The 22,015-nt window shown below is 42.0% G+C and overlaps 1 protein-coding gene across 1 annotated transcript in view; it reads right to left on the reverse strand.

Annotated features, from left to right (window-relative positions):
- LOC105923000 overlaps positions 1–21,501 on the reverse strand; it is a 33,250-nt gene extending 11,749 nt beyond the window's left edge. The window contains exons 1-6 of the mRNA XM_036129689.1: positions 21,395–21,501; positions 20,943–21,033; positions 13,248–13,601; positions 8,920–9,273; positions 4,322–4,423; positions 3,273–3,599 (exon numbers count right to left, since the gene is read on the reverse strand). Coding sequence (XP_035985582.1) covers positions 3,273–3,599; positions 4,322–4,423; positions 8,920–9,273; positions 13,248–13,601; positions 20,943–21,033; positions 21,395–21,421 — 1,255 coding nt within the window. The 5' untranslated portion in view covers positions 21,422–21,501. The remainder of the gene's footprint in view (positions 1–3,272; positions 3,600–4,321; positions 4,424–8,919; positions 9,274–13,247; positions 13,602–20,942; positions 21,034–21,394) is intronic.
- Positions 21,502–22,015: the final 514 nt, after the last annotated feature.

Consider the following 22,015-nt stretch of genomic DNA (forward strand, 5'->3'; position numbering starts at 1 on the left):
TCCTGAGGCCTGTAGCCAGGCGTTTCCTGAGGCCTGTAGCCAGGCGTTTCCTGAGGCCTGTAGCCAGGCGTTTCCTGAGGCCTGTAGCCAGGCGTTTCCTGAAGCCTGTAGCCAGGCGTTTCCTGAAGCCTGTAGCCAGGCGTTTCCTGAAGCCTGTAGCCAGGCGTCTCTTGTATCCTGTAGCCCGGCGTCTCTTGTATCCTGTAGCCCGGCGCCTCTTGTATCCTGTAGCCCGGCGCCTCTTGTATCCTGTAGCCCAGGGCCTCTTGTATCCTGTAGCCCAGGGCCTCCGGTAACCGGTAGCCAGGAATCTCCTGAACCGTGTAGCCCTGTGACCTCCGTAGCCTGTAGCCCGGTGACCTCTGTAGCCTCTAGTCCTGCAACCTCCGTAGCATATAGTCCTGCGACCTCCGTAGCATGTAGTCCTGTGACCTCCGAAGCCGGTAGTCCTGTGTCCTGTGGCTTGACGCCACCCTTAGTTTGTAACCCAGTGTTTTCCAGGGTCCTCTTCTGCCGCCAGCCACAACAGACCATGTCACTACGTAGGGGTCGTCCTCCGCCACGCCTGCATTCAGCCCTGCCACGTCGGGGTCGTCCTCCGCGACACCCCTTTCGGGCTTGCCGACTCCGCCGTCGGGGTCGCCCACCTCGACGCCCAAGTCTAGTTCTGCGTTGTCGGGGTTGCCCACCTCAACGCTCACGTCTGACTCTGCGTCGTCGGGGTCGCCCACCGCGACACCCACGTCTGGCTCTGCCACGTCGGGGCCGCCCTCCTCGAGGTTTCGATCGGGCGATGTTGCTCCGCCGCCTGCCACATCCTGGCCGTCCTCCACGACTACTCTATGTGGCCTAGCTGCTGTCGGTCTCCTAGCAGCCATCGCTGCATGTGCTCATACGGCCCCGGTGCTCTCTAGTTACATTTGTTATAGTTATGCCTTAGTTCTTGAGTTGTTTAGCACCCCTTAGTTTTTATTTAGCACGCCTTTATTTTTGAGTTATTTTTTTTCACTCCTTAGTTTTTGAGTTACATGGCATCCCTTAGTTTCAGAGTTATTCAGCGGTTCTTAGTTTTTTCCTAGGATTCTTTAGTTTTTGAGTTCTTAGTGTTTGTTTATGTTGGGTGTTACCATAGTGCTTGCTAGTGCTCCTATGTTATGTTATGTTAGATTACCTTTGTTTCCCTGGCATGTTTGGACGCCCTCTGTTCCCTGGTGTTTTGGATTTTCTGTTTCTTGGTATTTGATAAATCTATTTCCCTGGTGTCATAGAGATTCCCGTTTCCTTACGTGCTGGCATTTTTCTTACGCTCCAGCGTTTTCCCCTGGCGTTGTTGTACTCCTGTTTTCCCCCTGGCGTTTTCCTTTGCCCTCTAGTTGCCCCCACCGTTTTCTTAGGTTTTTTACTGCCAGTGTAGTTTAGACGCTTTCTTGTTTGCCTACGTTTTCTTCTTTATTTTGGTTTGCCCTGGTTGGGAAGTTTTGGTTTAGACTCTAGCCCTCCATCCAGTACCTCGCTCCGCCCACCCTGGGTGGGTCGTTTTTTTTTTTTTAATTGGATTCTTTTTGGGCCGTCTGGAAGCCGGCCTTAAGGGGGGGGGGTGATGTCATGGTGCAGCCTTGCCTGCTGCACCATGGACATTTCATGGCACTCTCCACCTTCCATACAGCTCCTGATTCCATTCTCGATAATCATCTACACCTGTCAGTCACTAATCAGCCAGTACTCAGCACACCTGTCAGCCTCCCTATTTAAGCTCCCTGCATTCAGTCCTCCCCTGTCGGTTCGTTCTGTTGGTTACTGTTTACCACTGCTCATGACTGCTCGCCTACCTTTTCTTGCCAGCCTGATTTCCCTTCGTCTCCAGTCCTGCAAGTATTCACTCAGATGTTCTGCTATTAATCCAGTCCTGCAAGTATTCACTCAGACGTTCTGCTGTTAATCCAGTTCTGCTAGTATTCACTCAGATGGTCTGCTGTTAATCCTGTCCTGCAAGTATTCATCCTGACGTGCTGCTGTTGCTCGGACTGCAAGTATTCATCTGCCGAACTGCCAGTTCCTGCCATCACTATCCTCCTGCTCCAGCCCGGTACAGACTGTTGGTTTATCCATCCTCCACTATTCACCACCTTCAATAAACTTTCTAAACTAAGCTCTGCTTGCGTGTGGTTGTGTTCGGGTTCACATAAATCATGACAAAAGGAGGGTCTGTCGGTTAGTCGAATCTCGGATTCAGGAAGAGCAGTATGGTTTTCGTCCTGGCCGTGGAACACTGAATCAGCTCTACACCCTCAGCAGGATCCTGGAGGGGGCATGGGAGTTCGCCCAACCAGTCTACATGTGTTTTGTGGATCTGGAGAAGGCATTCAACCATGTCCCTCGAGGGATCCTGTGGGGGGTACTCCGGGAGTATGGAGTACCGGGCCCTTTAATAAGGGCTGTCAGGTCTCTGTACGACCGGTGTCAGAGTCTGCTCCTCCATAACAATCCAGGAGTGACTAGATAGGGGAGGCATAATCCAAATACTTTATTTGTTATGAGGACAAGCTGCACTGACTTTCCTGTCAGCTTTAAGTCTTTACTGGCTCCAAATGGCGAATCCAATATCAACATTAGTTGGGCTTTTCTGCGATTCACTTCCAGATTTTATCCCATCTCCCCTTGAGTTCAACCACTGAAGCCAGTCTGCATACCAGCACATCCAGCTTTTCGGCCCTGCTCCTACAACATCTGGGTCTGTTTGTTCACCACCTTAGTGATCGCTTATGCTTCAGGTAGACTTATCAAGGCCAAATGGCTACCAACATCCGCTGTATTTGCTGATACATCAAAAATCCACCAAATCCATTAAGTAGAAATCCAAGTATCATGAATCAAAATATGCATACGTCTCCACGTCCAGTACTGACAAAGTCGAAAGACACACTGTTTTCCATCCAAGAATATAGGGTGTATCCCACGAGATAAGTCAAATTGGGACAGAATGTGTCCCCCTTTCGCTGCCTACCCGTTGAAAAAATTTGATCAATAGCATTGCGAGACCAGCTTACCAGATCCATGGTTTTCAGAGTTCAGGTGATATGAAGAAAATGCTCAGAAAGACAAGACATAGCAGCAGAAGCGGGAGAGGAGAAGGGGGGCTGAAAGCTGGAGAGGAGAGAAAAAACACGACCAACCTCGAAGAGAGACATAACAGAAAAGGCCTGACCCACAGAAAACCACTGATCCAGATATTTAAAACCCTGACCTCTGACCCAGAGACTTAAACCACTGACCTTTGACCTGGAGATCAACTTGCTTCTTGATCAGGTTGTTTCTCTTCCCTCTGGAGACGATGCAGGTGTAGGTGTTAGTGTCTCCATCTGTGAGCTGTTCCAGAGTAAGACTGAGGTCTCCAGTTCTTAGCAGGTCTTTGTTAATCTTGGTTCTGTTTCTGTAGAACTGGTCCTGTTCTTTAGAATGATCAGAACCGTTCTCATACACATGGACTTTCCTTTTTCCTTTGTCCATCCACTCCACTCTAGCATCTCCAGGCAGGAGTGGTCTGGTTCTGCAGGGCAGCAGGACAGACTCCTCCTCTGAATCCACCACCACGTTGTATTCTAGAGGACAACAAAGGACAAGATGAGATGGACAGACAGCAGCAGCAGCTCTGATGGTCACATGACTGTCTCCTCCTTGTCTCTGGGTCTCCTGCTGGTGGAGGACTCTCAGTGTTCAGACTGAAGAATGTCCAGCAGGTTGTTGGAGGACGTGGACCAACCAGGTGACCTGAGCTCACCTGACGTCTGTCTCCTGTCTGACAGAAACCAGTTTAAACCAGTTTCTGATGGAGACGTGTTTTCTTCTTCAGGACATGTGGAGCAGCTACCAGAGAAGGAGTCAGAACCTCCTGAGGAACCCATCAGATGGATGGATGAGTGAGAAGTGTTGCTGGATCAAAGAGTGTGGAGCAGATGATGAGCAGAGAGCTGAGAACCTCTGAAGTCCTGTGTTCATGGACCATGATGGAAGCATCAGCTCAGAGATCTCTGTCCATCTCCACACTGAGCTTCTGGTGAACTGGGAACCAGCTGCTGACTGACAGCAGACCAAGCAGCTCTGCTTCCTCCTCAGTCACTGACTCAGCAGTTTCTGCCTCTGCTTGTTGTCAACCAGACAAAGAGACATGAAGCTGCTGAGATCTGACCCACAATCCACCAGAAGGTTGCTCAGAGGAGCTTCTAGAGTCCTGCTCAGGATCCTCACAGAGAAGGTTGTGGCAACGACATGAGACCAGGCAGTGACCATCAGCATTATGAGTAATGGAGTTTTAGAGACTCACCTGACATGAAACAGAGCCGATTACGATATAAAAGACCTGCAACAATCAGAGCCAGAACCACGAGAACCAAGAGAACCTGGAGAACTGTGGGCCATGACGGTGCTGTGGAGACACACAAAGAACATTATGACCTCTGACCTGGACCTACAACAGCTGTTAGCTTCAATCAATCAATCAATCAATCAATCAATCAATCAAAAATCAATCTTTTTTTTTTTCTCCTGAAAAAAAAAATCAATCTTTATTGTCAACTACAATTCTCATTGTAATCTAAATTTCAGTTCCAGTACAACCGTCCATCACATACATAAACAAACATTTTGGGGGAACGATTGACTGAGCGAACGATTGTGTCATGGTCCCTCCATGCAGGAGGAGGGAAAAGGAAGAGAGCAGATGCTCAGAAAAAGGGAGCAGCATCAGTTAAAAATGAGAGAAAGCCTCCCTGGACCGTGGATCTTACTTAGGTTATTAAATACAGAGCGTCTGTTGGTGCCTAAAAAGCTGAAGTTTGTTTTTCTTTGCTTTCCTTCAGGTTCATGGTTTGTAAAATAAAATTTCAGTCTGACCCACTCCTGTAATACTGATATTAATGTTGTGGGTCTTTGGTTTAATTTTTCCCTTGACTTCCTCAGAGAAAAACTTCTCATTTCTCCTCGTTCTTCAGCCAATCAGTGAACAGCAGTGTGTTCACCTCACATCTCAGTCCTATTCTACTCTGTTCCTACCAGCTGCTGAGAGGGCCAAACTTAGACAACCTGGAAGGAAAATAAACTATTTGAAATGTTCACAAAGTGAGTAGAGCCCATTGAAAACGGGCCTTAGGCTTGAAGCAGCTTCTTCCTCACTGCTGCAGCTTGGATTCCAGATTCTGTTCAAGGTGTTCATCATGAATGGACCCTGGAGACGTGGTTCTGATCCAGAAGAGTCCAGATATTCTACTTATGCTATGGAAAATATCCAGATGCTCCTAAATTTACCGTTTCAGTCTCAGAACTTTTGGCACTTTAGTCCGACTTTCTAATCTCAGTAAATCTTTATGTTTATACTGTGCTGATTTCTAACTTAATAATGCCAAAGAATGTGTGAGCTGTTATATCGTACATTTATGTCTTTGATCATGGCATATGAATTATTTATTTCAAATTCACAAGAAATTAATCTAGACATTTCTGAGTGCATAAAGGCTGAGGTTTCCTCCCATGTGGCCACATTATTTCTATTATTTCATCAACGATTGAATTCATAGCCCTCATAGCCCTGAGAACTGATGATGAAGGCACAAGAACAAGTATAAATATAACTTTAAATAAATGCTTAGTATCAGAAGCAGCCCAGAATGCAGCTGGTTGAATCTGAGTGTAAAATATTTGTTGTGAATACTGTCAGGAATCTCTGAGTCAAACAGGGAAACCCAATCAGCTAGAAGTCAGTTTTCTCCTCCATGTTGGTGTGATGACAGCATCTCTGAGGTCAGCATTGAGGCTCAGACTATTACATCCTGTTGAATCTGCTGGAGCAGAACTCGAAGAAGCTCGGATCAGGGGAGAAGCCAAGAACCTAGTCTGTCCTCTTTGGCAGACTGTACCTGCTAGGGCTGAGTTTAAAACATTGATTCATTGATTTGAATCAACTACATGAGTAGTAAACTATTGTAATTTTTTTTGGTCAGGTTATGTTAAATGAAAAGTACATGATTAATGTAACTGCACTGGGTTAAATTCTTATTGTAAATATTCAAATTTTTCCTAAAATTAGTTTCTGCTATTTGCAGCATTAGTTCTTCAGATAAGTCTTCCATAGCCAAGTCAAATGTGTGATAACCTTAACTGAATCAAAAATCAAACTGGATCGTGAATTGAATTGATTTAGGAAATCTGAATCAATACCCTGCTCTAGTACCTACACCCCACCCAGCTTAACCCGGTCTGAGCCAATCCTGAAATGTGGTCCAGGGGCCACACTAAATCCATCCTAGGACCCCAAATGACCCCAGGGCCACATGTTGGAAACCACTGCTATTACCGCCTAATCCTCACGGTAGCAGATTCAGATTATGGGATGTTTTCACAGCATTAGAAACAAGAAACTACAGTAAACATCAAAACATTGATGGACCTCGTCATTCTGTAGATATGATAATTTTAACCTAATAATGAACAGCAATGTTCATCCAGGGTTTAAAGGTCGAAGGAAGGAGATGGACAGGTCTGACATTTCTGTTTGTGTTTCTGTTGTGAATCACTCATGTGGAAATTTAGCGGAAGCTGCTGCTGTGAGCTTTGATGCTGCAGTTACTTTGACTGCAGTCATGTCTTGATGACATCAAAAGCTGAATGACTTTAAATTTCCTGCATTTAAATTCTGACAAGACAGAAGTTGTAATTTTTGGACCCGAGTCCTCAAAAATAAACTTCTTAACCAATCACTTAATCTGGATGGCATTAACTTGGCCTCTGGTAATAAAGTAAAAAATCTTGGTGTTATTTTTGACCAAGACATGTCATTTAAATCCCATATTAAACAAGTTTCCAGAGTTTCCTTTTTTCACCTCCGGAATATTGCCAAACTTAGAAACATTCTGTCCCGGGGTGATGCTGAAAAACTAGTCCATGCATTTGTTACTTCAAGGCTGGACTATTGTAATTCTTTACTATCAGGAAGTCCACAAAATGCAGTTCAAAGCCTTCAGCTGATCCAAAATGCTGCAGCAAGAGTTCTGATGAAAATCAACAAGAGGGATCATATTTCTTCAATTTTAGCTTCCCTTCATTGGCTTCCTGTTAAATCAAGAATAGAATTTAAAATTCTCCTTCTAACGTATAAAGCCCTTAATAATCAAGCTCCATCATATATCAGAGCTCTGATTACCCCGTATGTTCCTAACAGAGCACTTCGCTCTCAGACTGCAGGTCTGCTGGTGGTTCCTAGAGTCTCTAAAAGTAGAATGGGAGGCAGATCCTTTAGCTATCAGGCTCCTCTCCTGTGGAACCAGCTCCCAGTTTTGGTCCGTGAGGCAGACACCCCGTCTACTTTTAAGAAGAATCTTAAAACTTTCCTAGTTATGCTGCTATAGACTTAGGCTGCTGGAGGACCTTAGGGTCTGTTTTTCTCATTCTACTGAGTTCTACTGTTCTCCAGTTTTGCATTGCTTGTTGTCATTTCAGCTTTTAATTTTTCTTCATAGTAGGTACACCTGGTCTGGCTTTCTGTTACCTGTGACATCATCCAGGGAAGAGAGATCACCCACTACTACCATCTAGATGGTAGTAGCATCAGATTCCTGGATCAATGTGTGCTTCTGTGCTTTTTTGTCTGTCTTGTTGTGTCTCTGCTCTGTCTTCTGTAACACCCAGTGTTCAGGAGTGTTTCATGAATTGCTGCTATATAAATAAAATTGAATTAAATTCTGACTCAAGATTATTGACATTTATTCATATATATATATATATATATATATAATATACACATTCTGTTTACTCAAAAACCTTGTCTCTGAGGTTTTTTTTGATAATGTCCTTTCATCCTAGAATAAAGGTTTTGGTTCTTGACTGGGTAATGAAATAAAGATGGGTTCTTAGTTTTTAAGGTGAATCAGTTTAAACTCCCTTCTGGAGTTACGCCGTAGGTCCAAGCAGGGGACAAAGAGGGTGTCTTTTTTAAAGGAATACAGAACTTTAAGGAAGATGGTCCGGAACCTGCGAGATAAACTTATCTCTCTAAAAAATAAACAGACTCAGAAGACCCTCTTGCTGGAGCTACTGCAATCCTTTTCTCAACTGGTGTCCTCATCCCCTTCACTCTTCTTATTTCCAAGGATCCTGTATCTAGAGCTGCGTATAGGTTTTATTATTTTTTTTGACTATTTTATTTGTTTTATTTTTCTCTTGTTTTATCTTTTATTTCAAATCTCACTCACTTTAGTAAACTATATTGAGGAATTTATTTTCAGCTAGTATTAAATCTCTAAAGTAGGATTAGTGGGTGTCCGTCCTGATGGGTCCTTTCGGATTTATCTGATCAGCTGTACTTATTAATTCTAATTACAAAGACTAGCCTTGGGTCAAATAGGTTCAGGTTTGGTTTGACAGTCTCCATTAGGTGAATCAGCAAATATTGATACACCAAGTTCCCTTTCACTCATTTAGGTTAGATTTAAAATTGTTTTCGTTTGTATTCTAGAGCTGCAGCTGATAGGGTGAAAATCCCCAGTAGATCCTTATAGTTCTAATCAATCTAACCTTTATTTTAATATTTTCAACCATAGTTTACTTTTCAAATTCTAAAACAGTTAATCATCCATTTTGCAAGTTTTTATTGTAATAAATAGTCATTTTCTATTCAGATTTTATGTTTTCAGTGTTTCTAATATGTTTCTGAAGCAGGTTTAGGTGAAAAATTAACCATCAAATTTCAGTTCTTTAGGATCTGGAGACCATGGATGAGTGAAGTGTTTGTTTCTGTCCATCTAAAGCTCAGAAGCTGCAGACCTGGAGGAACAGCTTAGAAAACACCAACATCTGATCTGAGATGTTTCTCTCTGACATCAACAACCAGGAAGCTGCTGGAGGTTCTGATCCAGAGACAAACAGACTCACCTGGTTCAACCCTCAGGTTAATGACACTGAGAGGGTCAGTGTTCAGAATGAATCTCCTCCTGCAGCTATTTTCTCTCTGAACGACTCGACATTCATATGTTCCTGTATCATCAGTCGTCACTTTGTTCAGAACCAAAGACACGTCTCCATTCTTCATGTCCTGCAGATCCACCCGGTTCCTAAAGGATGGAGACTGGACCTCTTGGTACACCTTCCCGTTCCTGTACATAAGAACATATTGACCTGACTCCAGATCAGTTCTGCTCCACTCTACGTCTCCATCACGTTCGTTCTCAGGAGCTCTACATGGTAGAATGACGTTCTCTCCATGTTCAGCTGTGATGATTCTCCGATCTGCAGGAGAAGTAAACACAGAGCAGAGAAGTTAGAGAGGAGATCTGAACATTCACTATTAGTATATGTCTACTCCTATAAACAGACACCCTAGTTGATTTGAAATACTTATCTCACATTCTTTGGACCATAAGGTGCACCTTATGGTCTCTTAAGGAGAAAGTTCGCCCTGAAAGACCAGCCACCATATGGGCCGCATGGGGCTCAAAGACTCACAAGCTGAGTGAAATGTGCTTTCTGAGAAACTCATTTCCCGTCACTTCAATGGAGTGACAATTCTCGTTGTCCTATGCAGAGGAGAGAACCTGACTGGCATTGCAGAACTGCAAGCCAAATCTGAGTTGAGTCTGCAGTCTCACTTCTGTTTAACCAAACGCAGAAGTAAAAGAATACGTCTGCCGAACCAGCTTTATTTTTGTAAGTTGCTGGTGAAGATTCTCAGTCATCCAGGTCATTCAAAAAAAGTAAAAAACAAAACAACTGGATTTTTTTTCTCAATATAAAAAGTCTGGAGTAATGTGGTGTTGCAAGTTTCATACTACTGCCCAACAAAGATCTTGTAATGGCTTAAATAATATGCAAATACAATCGAAACAGTTCCACCCCTTTAGTAATGGGAGTCGTTTAAGTCATTGTATTCCTGCATAATAAAACGAAACTGGCACACTCCTCTGCAATGGTGAGTCATTTGTTTTTTTTACTTTTTTTGGAATTATTTTTGTAAACAGTTGCAGGAAAGCTGACGTGAGACAGTGCGGAACGGTCTCCATTCCTCACCAGGCCAAGCTGAGACGAGGGGCTGATCGGGAGTCACCCACTGCAGGACTGATTCTGCATGCCGGGGACTCAACTGCATGTAGGACCTCAGATTGGCCTGCTCCGACCGCAGAGCCACATGCCTGCTGTTATTCCTGAAGTGCTGCTATCCCTTGGATGCCCATAGTGAACGATTTCACACAGAGGCGGTGACAGGTTTGGCAGAAAAATAAGTTAAATATGTTTAGAAGTTTATTTAATGTGTTTTCACAGTGTTTTTAAAACGTGAAGCTTACAGGGTAGCTCCCGCTAGCATTCTTCGAACCATGCCATTGCTGATGTAATTCGAGTGCGTTTATATGGTTATAACAAATGTCATCTCCACAAGGGTTTTATACATTGATGGGATATTGATGTTTGTGTTATGCGGTCCGCTCATTACTACTAAATTCCGCTAGCGTAAGGCTTTTAGCTTCCAGATAACTTCCGCTCTTCCTGGATTTACGACTACGATTAGTGTCAGACATAAGGTTTGTTTCATTTCGCTCCAATCTAATAGTGCTATGAGCATTATTACCCATTAGTATGGAACATTAATGATAATTTAAAGGTGATTTTGTTTAACTTTAAGATTAACCGATTTAGTGAACAATCGCTACCCTGAACCTTAGCCTTCCGGAGGTATAATAGCAGTGTTCCAGAAGTTTACTAATTTTACTGAGAAGATCATTCTGTAAAATGTCATTTCATTAAACAACAACCCATTCAGAATGCAACAATTTGCATCCTGAACGGGTTGAAACACATACCAAATGTTCTGACTTAGTTAAGCCACCCATCCATCCACTCGTATCCGATTTTCCGGGGTCCGGACGCAGGCCCAAAGGGAGCTTCCCCTGACCACCCAAACCGCTGTTTGCTATAGCCACATTCACCCGACCGCTCTCACTAAAACGCATTGATACACCAAGACGCAACTCGGAAGGCAACTTGGGGTTAAGTACCTTGCCCAAGGACACATCGACATGTGGCAAGGGGAAGCTGGAATCAAACCCACAACGTTCTGATTGCCAGACGACTACTCAAACTATTCAATTCAATTAAATTGTATTTATATAGCACCAATTCATGAAACATGTCATCTCGAGGCACTTTACAAAGTCAAAATCAATCAGATTATACAGATTGGTCAAAAATTTCCTATATAAGGGAACCAGTTGATTGTTTCAAAGTCCCGACAAGCAGCATTCACTCCTGGAGAAGCGTAGAACTACAGGGAGAGTCGTCTGCATTGTCCATGGCTTTGCTGCAATCCCTCATACTGAGCAAGCATGAAGCGACAGTGGGAAGAAAAACTCCCCATTAACGGGAAGGAAAAACCTCCAGCAGAACCGAGCTCAGTATGAACGCTCATCTGCCTCTAAATAAAAATTGAAATGCATTGAACAAGAATAAGTTTGTCAGTTTTCAAGCATGATTTGTATATCTGTACAACTTAACCCTTTATCGCCATTTGTATCATATTTGCTACATAGGTTTCTAGGGACACTTTTCTTTGAACGTGAGCAATATTTACCTCAACAACCTGTTGGATATAATTTGATACATGTATTCTGCACCCTACTGGATTATCATTGCACTGCAGGCACTGAGGGAAGGACATAGTTGTCTGTCTGACTCGCTGACTGAAGGAGGAAACTTGGCTCCAATTCTGGTTGAAGGTGTTTATTTTTCTTCTTCTTGCATAATACACTTTGGCAAGATTGTATATTGACTAGAAAGATACTTTGGTTATTGATTTGTTACTTTGAGGTCAACAGAAAATATCGGTCCCTATGTCAACCCTCTCTGTCACATACAAAAGACAAAACTCCATGAGCACACACAGGTGATAATTATCAGGCCATCATCCACACCCAGCCACACACACACACACACACACACACACACACACACACACACACACACACACACACACACACACACACACACACGCACACAGACATATATCCAAACACACTCACTCCCTCTTGTGACCAGTGCTAAACACATCTATGCCTCTAAAATGCAGATGACTCTCCCTGTGGCTCTATGCTTCTTCAGGTGGAGTGAATGCTGCTTGTCAAGACTTTGATGCAATCAACTGGTTCCCTTATATAGGACATTTTTGACCAATCAGTATAATCTGACCCAGTCTATATAATCTGATTGATTTTGACTTTGTAAAGTGCCTTGAGATGACATGTTTCATGAATTGGTGCTATATAAATCAAATTGAATTGAATTGAATCATATCAACGCTGTCAATGTTTACATTAGAGTCCGAGGTCAGCTTTGTCAGCCATGTTTCTGTTAACAACAGCAGGCTAGCCTCCCTGTAAAGCTTCTGATCTTTCATTAACGCAGATAATTCCTCCACTTTGTTTGCAGGGATCGAAAGTTTCCCATAACAGTAGAAGGAAGCACGGTTCTGTATCTCCTCTTCCAAGTATTTTGGCTTTTCCCAGCTCGTTTACCTTGTTTCTTCCTAAGTAATTAATTCTTCCTACATGGTTATTTCTGGTCAAGTTCCAGGATTCATTGATAGTCAGCGCTAGCAGCTGGTCCGTGGAATAAATAATGGGTCTGCGCTTGTGGCCTCTGTTGTCCCCTTGACCAAATCCCATGTAGAGCAGGATTAACATCAACACAGTCCACAAAGCAGTTACGTCAATAATCGAAAAAAAGTGAAAAGAAAAAGAGAAACATACACATCCAACTAGATTAATAGAAGGCCTAAAAGTATAGTAAATTCCGATGGTGTAGAGGTAGCGTGTACCGAGGCCTTAGTCCTCGACACCGCTGCCCCAAGGTCCTTGCCCTCAACCCTACCCCCCTCTCCCAAACCCCCTTTCCTTTCAGCCTACTTTGTAAAAAGTTAGCCAGAACTGCTTAACTCCCCCCACCACCAAAAAATAATGATTTTTTTTAAAAACAGCATAGAAAACCATAGGAAAAAAGCAAAAGAATACAGAGCCACTGTCACTAGCCGCCTGCTCACGTGAGACAGGACAAAAAGTAGTAACAGGAGGCAATAAAGGAAATTCCTAAGTGTGCAGACGAAGAAGTGAGTCAAAATATTTTTTTACAAGAATCTGAAAACATGATGGGGATCACACCAAAAAATTATTGTGCTTAGTTGACAATTGACAAAAATTATTTGTTGCAGCCCTACTCACCTGGTTGGACTATCAGGTTAATGATAACGGTTGGGTCAATGTCCAGAATGGAACTCTTCCTGCGACTATTTCCTCCCTGAACGATCCAACACTGATATGTTCCTCTATCAGCAGTCGTCACCTTCTGCAGAACCAAAGACGCGTCTCCATTCTCCACGTCCTGCAGATCTGTTCGGTTCTTAAAGGATGGACACGAAGCCTCTTTATCAACCTTCTTGTTCTGGTACAGAATAACATATTCACTAAAATCTAGATCAGCTCTCCTCCACTCTGCAGCTGTAACAGTTTGGTTCTCAGGAGCTCTACATGGCAGAATGACGGTATCTCCAGATTCAGCTCTGATGATTCCCTGATCTGCAGGAGAGGAAACATCACAGAGGAGATAAGTTAGAGAGGATAAATAATGTCTAATCCTGCTTTAGAAACAGACAGGTTGATTTACACTATTCAAAGTTTTTTGTTATTGTATTAATAGAGGAAACCAGAGCAGAACCATTTTCACGTGTCCCAGAAAAGAGAAGAAGCTTCCAGTAGACCAGAAGTCTCTGCTATGCCATTAGAAGCTTTTTCTCATTTACCTGATTCTGCTGTCATTTTTTGAGCATCCTTCTTCTCCTTCAAAGAGGGACGTGACACAAAAGATCTGATAAAAATGGGATGCATCTTACCTATGTAATCTATCTGCCATTGGTTGTATTAGATTTAGCTGTTAGTTTTTTTCTCTAAAACATTTTTAAAAAGTTGTTCATGGTCCCCGAATGGACCACAGTGTGCAGGAGGAGTTAGAAGGCAGAGAGGGGCTGCTTCCTCTGGATCTAATCCAAACAACACTGTGCTGAATCAGTGATTATTAGATATTATATATGCAAATATCTAATATCCAACCTATAAAATGTCACTGCGGTCAAAGGTCTGAAGTTTTGAGCTATAATTAAGGAGTTATAAGTAAGATATTTACTGTAAAATCAACCTAAATCATTCTCATTTGACACCTGCGATTGAAGTAACATTCCCTATAAACGATTGGTGCTTCTCATCAACAATGTCTTAGTCACATTTTTCTCCTCCTTTCAAACCTAGAGGTACAGTTCAGAACTACTTTGGTTCAGAGTCTAGCCCGTGTTTACTTCCTGGTTCCTGAGCCAATCATATTTGAGTCCAGGGTTCCCAACACAACAGTTGCTATTTTATCTTGTCAAAAGAGCAGTAGCCTGCTAATACAGCAGCCATTGAGAGATTTGGACCAAAAACAGAAGGATAATACAACATCATCCTGTGTAAGTAAAAAAAAAAAAAAAAAAAAAAATCACAACAGCAACACACTGTTTAAAACCAGCATATAGGATTGTTGTGACTGGCTGTTGTACCGATTTAAACCACAAGGTGTCAGTATTACTTAAAGCTCCTTTAAAGTCCCTATCATCGTTCCTGCTGTGGCAAAACCTTCTTAAAGCCTTAAATTTTAACTCTGCAAAGGGAGAGGGAAGGGCAGCGCCATCTTCTGCTGAGAACAAACATGGCTGAGGCAGAAAATAAAACATCTGAAGTGAGAAGTTTTGTGTCAAAGAAGGGTGTGATGACTGGCTTTGGGCAGGAGTGGAGGATGATGAGTTTGTTCCTGAACTGAATCTGTTGAATGTGTTCAGTTATTGGCTCTGTAAAGTCTTCCATCAGACCGATCCTCCTTCTGCTTGAAGCCTGTGGTCTTCTTCATCCCTGACCACACATCTCTGATACTGTTCTGCTGGAGCTTGCTCTCCAGCTTCTTCCTGTACACCTCCTTTCTCTTATCTTGACTTTAGGTTTCTTCTCTATACTCTTTTTCATCATTCAGCAGCTCCTTTAGCTAACTGGTGATCCATAGTTTGTTCTTGGAGAAGCATCTCTTTGCTCTGGTGGGCATGGTGTTTTCCACACAGACGTTTATATAGTCTGTCACAGCCTCAGTTATGGCATTGATGTCATCTCCATGTGGCTGACACAGTGTTACCTCAGTCTGTTACCCCAAAACAACCCTGAAGGGCTTCCTCAGCTTTCTGTTACCACTTTCTCTGTTCTCTTTACTGCAGGCTGCCTCTGAAATAAAGTTATATTCTGAGCAGAGAAAAACAAGCATCTAATTTGCCAGGAGGAGGTCTTGTCTTAGAGATGTATAAGTCTTTTATATTTGCACAAAAGAAGTCCAAAATTATTGTTTTCTCTTGATTACTCTATCATTACTGCTTTATTCTGGCAATATTATGACTTTGATCTCCTAATTAAAAGTTGTCTAATCATGCATTTTAGTTTGCAACATGTATTTATTTAGTGTGGATTTGGAGAAAGCATGAAAAGGAATTTAATTGTTTTTTTTTAAAAGTTAATTACTAGTTCTAAACATTTACAGTGTTTTGTACCACTTTTTGGTCTGACTGAATCTCATGCTGATATATGCAAATTAAGTGATGATGCCATTTACCAATAGGGACTGTCCTTGCTGAGCAGTTGGCAACAGTGTCTCCTCCTTTAGAACCACACTGAAGGGTGGTTCTAAAGGAACTTTCATCAATACTGTTGCCAACTGTTTAGGTACTTTTCAGGTCGATCTCCCGCTCCATCTTGCACCTTGCTTCATCTGTTTCCCCATTGAAGATTAGTCACACATGAGCTTCCACTAGATTACAATGGATAAAAATATAGTATAAACATAATCTTTAACAGGTCTTTTTTTTTCTCTAAAACTGTTGCACTTAAAATAGATCACGTCCTGGAACTGATTTGCACACATTCTCTGTCATTATTCACCTCATCTTCTGCTATATTTTGGTTAAAATTCATGATATAAAAAAAGGTATCAGTGTAGTTTGGATTCAGATGACATATTATTTAATACTTCAAATCACTTTATACAGTTCATTTTTTTTTTGTTTTGAGCTTATTTTGTAATTTTAATAATTTTCTGTTTTGTCAGTGTTGATTCTTCTCTTCTACAACATGCCTGTTATTCAAGATAGTGTTTCAGCCTTTTAGTTATACATAAAGTTATTCAAATAATGTTTTCATTGCTCTATTTGTATAAAAACACATTTATTTTGTACTTTTAATTTGTTTGCTTTTGTTCGCAATGTTTATTTGTTTTTTGCCCTTTTGTTTTAATTAAAAAAAGTATTGATAATGGTACCAATAAAATACCGGATTGTAAAGGAGTATCATTAAGAGTAGTAGTATTGAGAAATTCTTAGCGACACCCATGCCGACATAGAAGCAGAGATGTTTTAATTCTATTAAAAAGTGAAATAAGCATGTTGTTGCCTTATCATTCAGTTAGTGGGTCAGTACATAAAATTATAATTATATTCTCTCGTAGTATCATACATATACACTGGTGGCCCGTCCACGGTCTACCCCACCTCTCGCTCATTGAACATATTATTCCAGCTAATATGAATTCTGCTACCATCAGTCTTCTGCTTAAACCAGGCAAAGATCCTGTGTTTCCTACCAGCTATCGTCCCATATCCTTAATAAACGTTTAGATAAAGTTACTCCTCTCATAATCTAGCCTGAACAAACTGGGTTCATTAAAGGAAGGCAGTCATCCAAAAACACATGCAGATTACTTAATTTAATAGATTATTCCTACAGTAAAAATATTTAATGCAACATATTGTGTTTAGATGCAGTAAATGCATTTTATAGAGTAAATTGGAAATTTGTATTCGCTACTCTACATAGATTTGGTTTTGGAAATGTCTTTATAAATTGTTTATACAGATTCCCAACAGCCTGTGTCAGGACAAATAACCAAGCATCCTCCAGCTTTTGTCTCCACAGACTAGGCAAGGATGCCCGCTTTCCTTCTCACTTTTGCAATTTTTTTGAACCTCTAGCAGCAACAATTAGACAAACTAATGTTGTTAAAGGTATAAAATGCTTGAAAATAGAGCCTAAAATTAGTCTTTATGTAATGTTCTGTTTTGGGTTATTATTTTGGTTAGTGTTATTTTCCTGCCTCTATCACATTTGATAGATTAAACATACGATATGGTGTTAATAAAAATAAATTTCTTAGTATGTCAACAAATTAAATCTCTAATTAGAAACTAATTTAAGTTTATTAAAGGTGGTTTACACATTCCAACTAATATATTAGTGTTACTAGAATTAAACCCCTCAAAACTACTGTCTAAATTATATGACTAAACTAGATGATTCAATATCGCTTCCGATTATGAAATAGGAAGAGGATTTATTAGTCAACTTTGAACAAAACATCTGGGCTCAGATATGTCTGACAACTTTCAAAATGACTAGAAGCCCAAATTTACAATTAATACAATACAAAATCCTTTACAGAGTACATCATACAGGTCAAAGATTATTCAAGATGGGTCTAATATCTGTCCACAGTGCACAGGCAACAATCCTGAGAATTATATTCATGCGTTATGATTATGCACACCTGTTCAGAGGTTCTGGGATCAGATATGTAAGGACTTGTCAGAGTGTCTGAGTTGTAAAATTTCACCTTCCCTATCGGTTTGCTTGCCTGGTCACTTTGAGGATAGTTCTTTGGAAAATAAAATAGTTTCCATGGTTTTCACTGCCCTACGTATCGCAAAGAAAACTATCCTCATGAATTGGAAAAGCAAAAAAAGTCTCAGTATCAATCAATATAGAGATCTTTTGTTGGATCACATTGCTCTTTAGACAGCATCTGCAACCGTATCAGATCGATCTCTCTGGGCTCCTTTGATCAGCTCCATCAAAGGGGGCTTCGGGTTTCCTGGGGTGTGTCACCCTTGGGCAGGTGTCCTGCTGGAACCTCGGTGGTTCAGGTTATGTGGGTGTATGCTGCATGAGATGTGGGCCTGTACATGCCCAGTTGTCTGGCCCTACCGGGGCCTCTGGTGTTCTGGGGGGCACTGGGCCTGTTGAGCTATTAGGGGGCATGGACATTACAATCTAATGGCAGATGCTTTCCCCTTAAAGTGGTTTGCACTCTGCTATTGGGGGAGAGGAGGGAGGGGAAGTTGGGACGAACCCAGCCAGGGTGTCTTTCATCGAATGTGTGTTGAAAGTTGTTTGAATGGTAGTGTTGGGGTGGGATTACATTTTCAAGTGAGGAGAGGTGCCATGGGGATGTGGCTTTTTGGAGCACTCCGTGTCCAGCCTCGCTATCTCAATCATGGTCTATGTCATCTTTTGGTGCAGATTCCATCTGGGGAGCGGGGTCTGCGTGGTTGGGGTGGGCTGGTGAACCAGAGGGGTTTATAATTAATTAATTTATCTTTTTAGGTTTGGTGGGTGGGTTGGGGGTTGGTGGTGTTGGTCAGTGGTTGGCTCAAGGGCTGTGTTCCTGGCCCCGGGTGGTGCGCCTGGTGGAGCCCCCCTCTCGGGGGGCTTCAGCAATGCGACAGCTGGGGGTTTCCAGGGGGGCGTCTCCACTCTTCCCTCGGTGGGTGCGGCGGATTTTCTGTGTTGGCCCCTCTTAGGCACCTTTACTTTGGGATCCCCTGGGGCCTGCCTCTCTGCTCTGGGGGGAGGGGGGTTGTTGGCTCTTCACAACCACTATTAAGCATTTTCCCCAAGGTTAAACGTTACACACACAAGTGCACTCTCACAAACACCTACAGGTGCTAGGATCCGGCTACTTTCATACTCACCTATATTTTATCTTTAGCTACAACTTTATACATTTCTTAATGATTAATACTGTATATACTTCAGTGATTGTATCAAGGTTTTCCTGTATCGTATCTGTAAGTCTATTGGTTGTGTTGTTCTTTTTACATCTCTCTTTTCAATTAATGAAGCAGACTGATGACGTTTTGCCAACCTTACTCTTTTGTCTCCACTCTCTTTCAGCTTTTCTCCCTTTCTTTTTTTCTTGTCATTAATGTTAGAGAAATGTGAACGTAATAATTTTATTTTATTAAATTAAAGGCATTTGGTTTGTTTTAAGAGTTTGCTTTCAGGAAGGTTCTGTTGTTTTCAACTTCAGACAGGGAGAAAAAATGGTTCTCCCAGATAAAGAATTTCTCGCCTTATCCAGCTGTGCACAAAGCAGGTGACTGATCGCCACCCGCAATAAAACTTACCCCCTTCTTTGTTTTTCAACACCCATGTTGTAAACTCCTGAATCCTCCTGTCCCTTCTTTGATGTTCGACAATAAAGGCAGAAAGACAGAGGTTGCCCGGCGCAGATAATCCCAGACTGTCAGGGAGTGAAGCTGTCCGTTTGGTTTCCTCTGCTCTCTTTTATAGAAAAGTCTAAACTTGTGTTTGTGTGGTTTACTTTGTAGGATAATAAGGGGTTATTTGTCATAACCCTATCAATTTCTCTCTCCTCTTCTACTTTTTCAATGTAGTGTTCAAATAACATGAATTTTTCCCTACATAGTAAAACTATTTGCATTATTAAAGCATTGTAAAGCAAGTATTATTGCAAAAGTGATAAAGCTCCACTTGTCAGAACAAAATCTGTTGGGCTCTTTCTGACATCAAGACAAGAATTCTTATTGCCACATTGCCAGATAGGACCCTGGAAAAATAAATAATTTCTTGCACTTTATAATCCTGAGCACCTTCAGTCCTCCCTGCACTAAAATGCCACCATGCAGCACAGTGTTGGAGCAACATGGTGGAGAGCATCCCCAGCAGAACAATGTTATGTTGCTAACAGCATTAGAAAGTTATCCGTTACTTCTGAAAGGTGATTCTATTTTGCTGTGTTTTGTCCATTTGAGAAGGGAAAGGAGGGGCTGGGTGGCAGCTTGGAGCAGAGGCTCTCCCCTGGAGAAGGAGGTGTGATTTGCAAAGGGGGCGTGGCTTGGAGAATGAGGCGTGGCTTGTCACACATCTGTTGTGGTCTATACCACTGATCTCTATTTATTCACTGGATTGTTAAATGGCCGTTGGTAGTACACATCGCTGTGAAGCCACCAGCTGCCGTATTGGTATTCCCTATTTTCCTCCAGTAACTAGGGAATACGTGTGCTACAGCATCGAACAACGATCACTTTTTCATATTTTTATATATATATATATATATATATATATATATATATATATATATATATATACATGAATAACATGTAAAATATTTCAGCACATAATTTCCTAGTACTTGATAGTGTTAGTCCATCAACTGACTGTAAAATTACCTATGAAACGTTTTCACACAGCAAGAAAACTGCTTGTTGTTGCAATCAAATCCTGTGGGGTTCTGTGAGAGTAGGGAGTAGCAAGATGGCGGCCAGTGACTTCAGGTTTTCGGGCCAACCAACAATCCAGTGAATAAATAGAGATCAGTGGTCTACACACAGACCTCAAGCATCATCTAGTGGTGTAACATCGCTTATTGCTCCTTTAATTGTGTGCTTATTCATTTTTTTATTTGTGGAGCATTTATCTCTGCATTCATTTTTGGATATGTCAGAGTTGGTCCTCCATACTTTTCATGCCTCATGCGAAACAGAAAGTGAATTACATTATTTTTTAGTTGACTAAACTCACCAGTTAAACCAGTATCAGGGGTTAAATACAGCAGTTCTGGTAGTTTATCTACATTCAGCAGGTTACAGATAGAGAAATATACCATTTGTTGTGAGATGTAAAGAAACTGTCAGTCACAGTAAAACCTGGTTTACAGTGACTCTCGTCATCTCACATAGAAACATATTATTCCATCTAAATATCAGAGATCAAACTTACCAGCAGAAACAACCATAAAGGAGCTGAAAACCATCACAGTCCAGAAGAGGAGAGCAGTCAGAGAAGCAGCCATTTCAGCCATGAAGGAAGTCTGCAAGTTTAACCAGAGTTTAACAGAATCCTCTGAGGAACAGCACAGAACAAATTAAACTTTAACATTAAACTCTGTTAAGTTTCCATCAGGGTTAGACGTGATCTCTGGCTCTGATTTAGGAAGAATAAGTTTCTGGTGGAGAGAAACCGAGGAGAAGGTGGATTTTTCTTTAAAAACAATGCACAAAACAGCCATAAACCAACTTTCATGATAAAATTGTCTACCGTTTGTAGCGTTATTTTTAAAATCTGCATCAGTCCAACTGTAGTTAAACGTCTCTATTAAACAACCGCGTGTTGGACTCTAAACATCATCAGGCCCTTTGATGTCATTGTTACCGTTATAGTCAGTTACATACCACTGGTTTCCTGCCCAATATCTGCATCAACCAGCACGCTGGTATCCGATCCAGCTCCTCCTCCTTTAAAAGCCGTCAGAGATCTTTCTGCAACAAGTACATAAACATGGACAACACCCTAATATCTGATTACAGAAGCCAGTGCGCATGTCTTGGTGCTGCACTTCTTAAAAATCACATGATTTTCACACAGCCTGAATTTGCAAAGAAACTGAAACCAAAAGTAGCTCTTCTTCTAGTACGACGTTAAAGGCAGATGCAGCAGAGGAAGGCAATGTCAGCGTTCTGTTGAGGATCCCCGATGCATTTACCAAGGAAGTTTATTCAAGAATCATACTCCATGTTGTTTATCCAATTTTCACACAGTTTGATGTGATATGACATTTAAATAAATCTATCCGTTGTCTTCCGCTTATCCGGGGTCGGGTCGCGTGGGTAGCAGCTTCAGTAGGGAGGCCCAGACGTCCCTCTCCCCGGCCACTTAGGCCAGCTCCTCAGGAGGAATCCCAAGGCATTCCCAGACCAGCCGAGAGACATAGTCCCTCCAGCATGTCCTGGGTCTTTCCCTGGGCCTCTTACCGGTGCGACGTGCCTGGAACACCTCACCAGGGAGGCGTCCAG

Source organism: Fundulus heteroclitus, unplaced genomic scaffold (genome assembly GCF_011125445.2).
Source record: "Fundulus heteroclitus isolate FHET01 unplaced genomic scaffold, MU-UCD_Fhet_4.1 scaffold_202, whole genome shotgun sequence".
Classification (NCBI taxonomy): Eukaryota; Metazoa; Chordata; class Actinopteri; order Cyprinodontiformes; family Fundulidae; genus Fundulus; species Fundulus heteroclitus.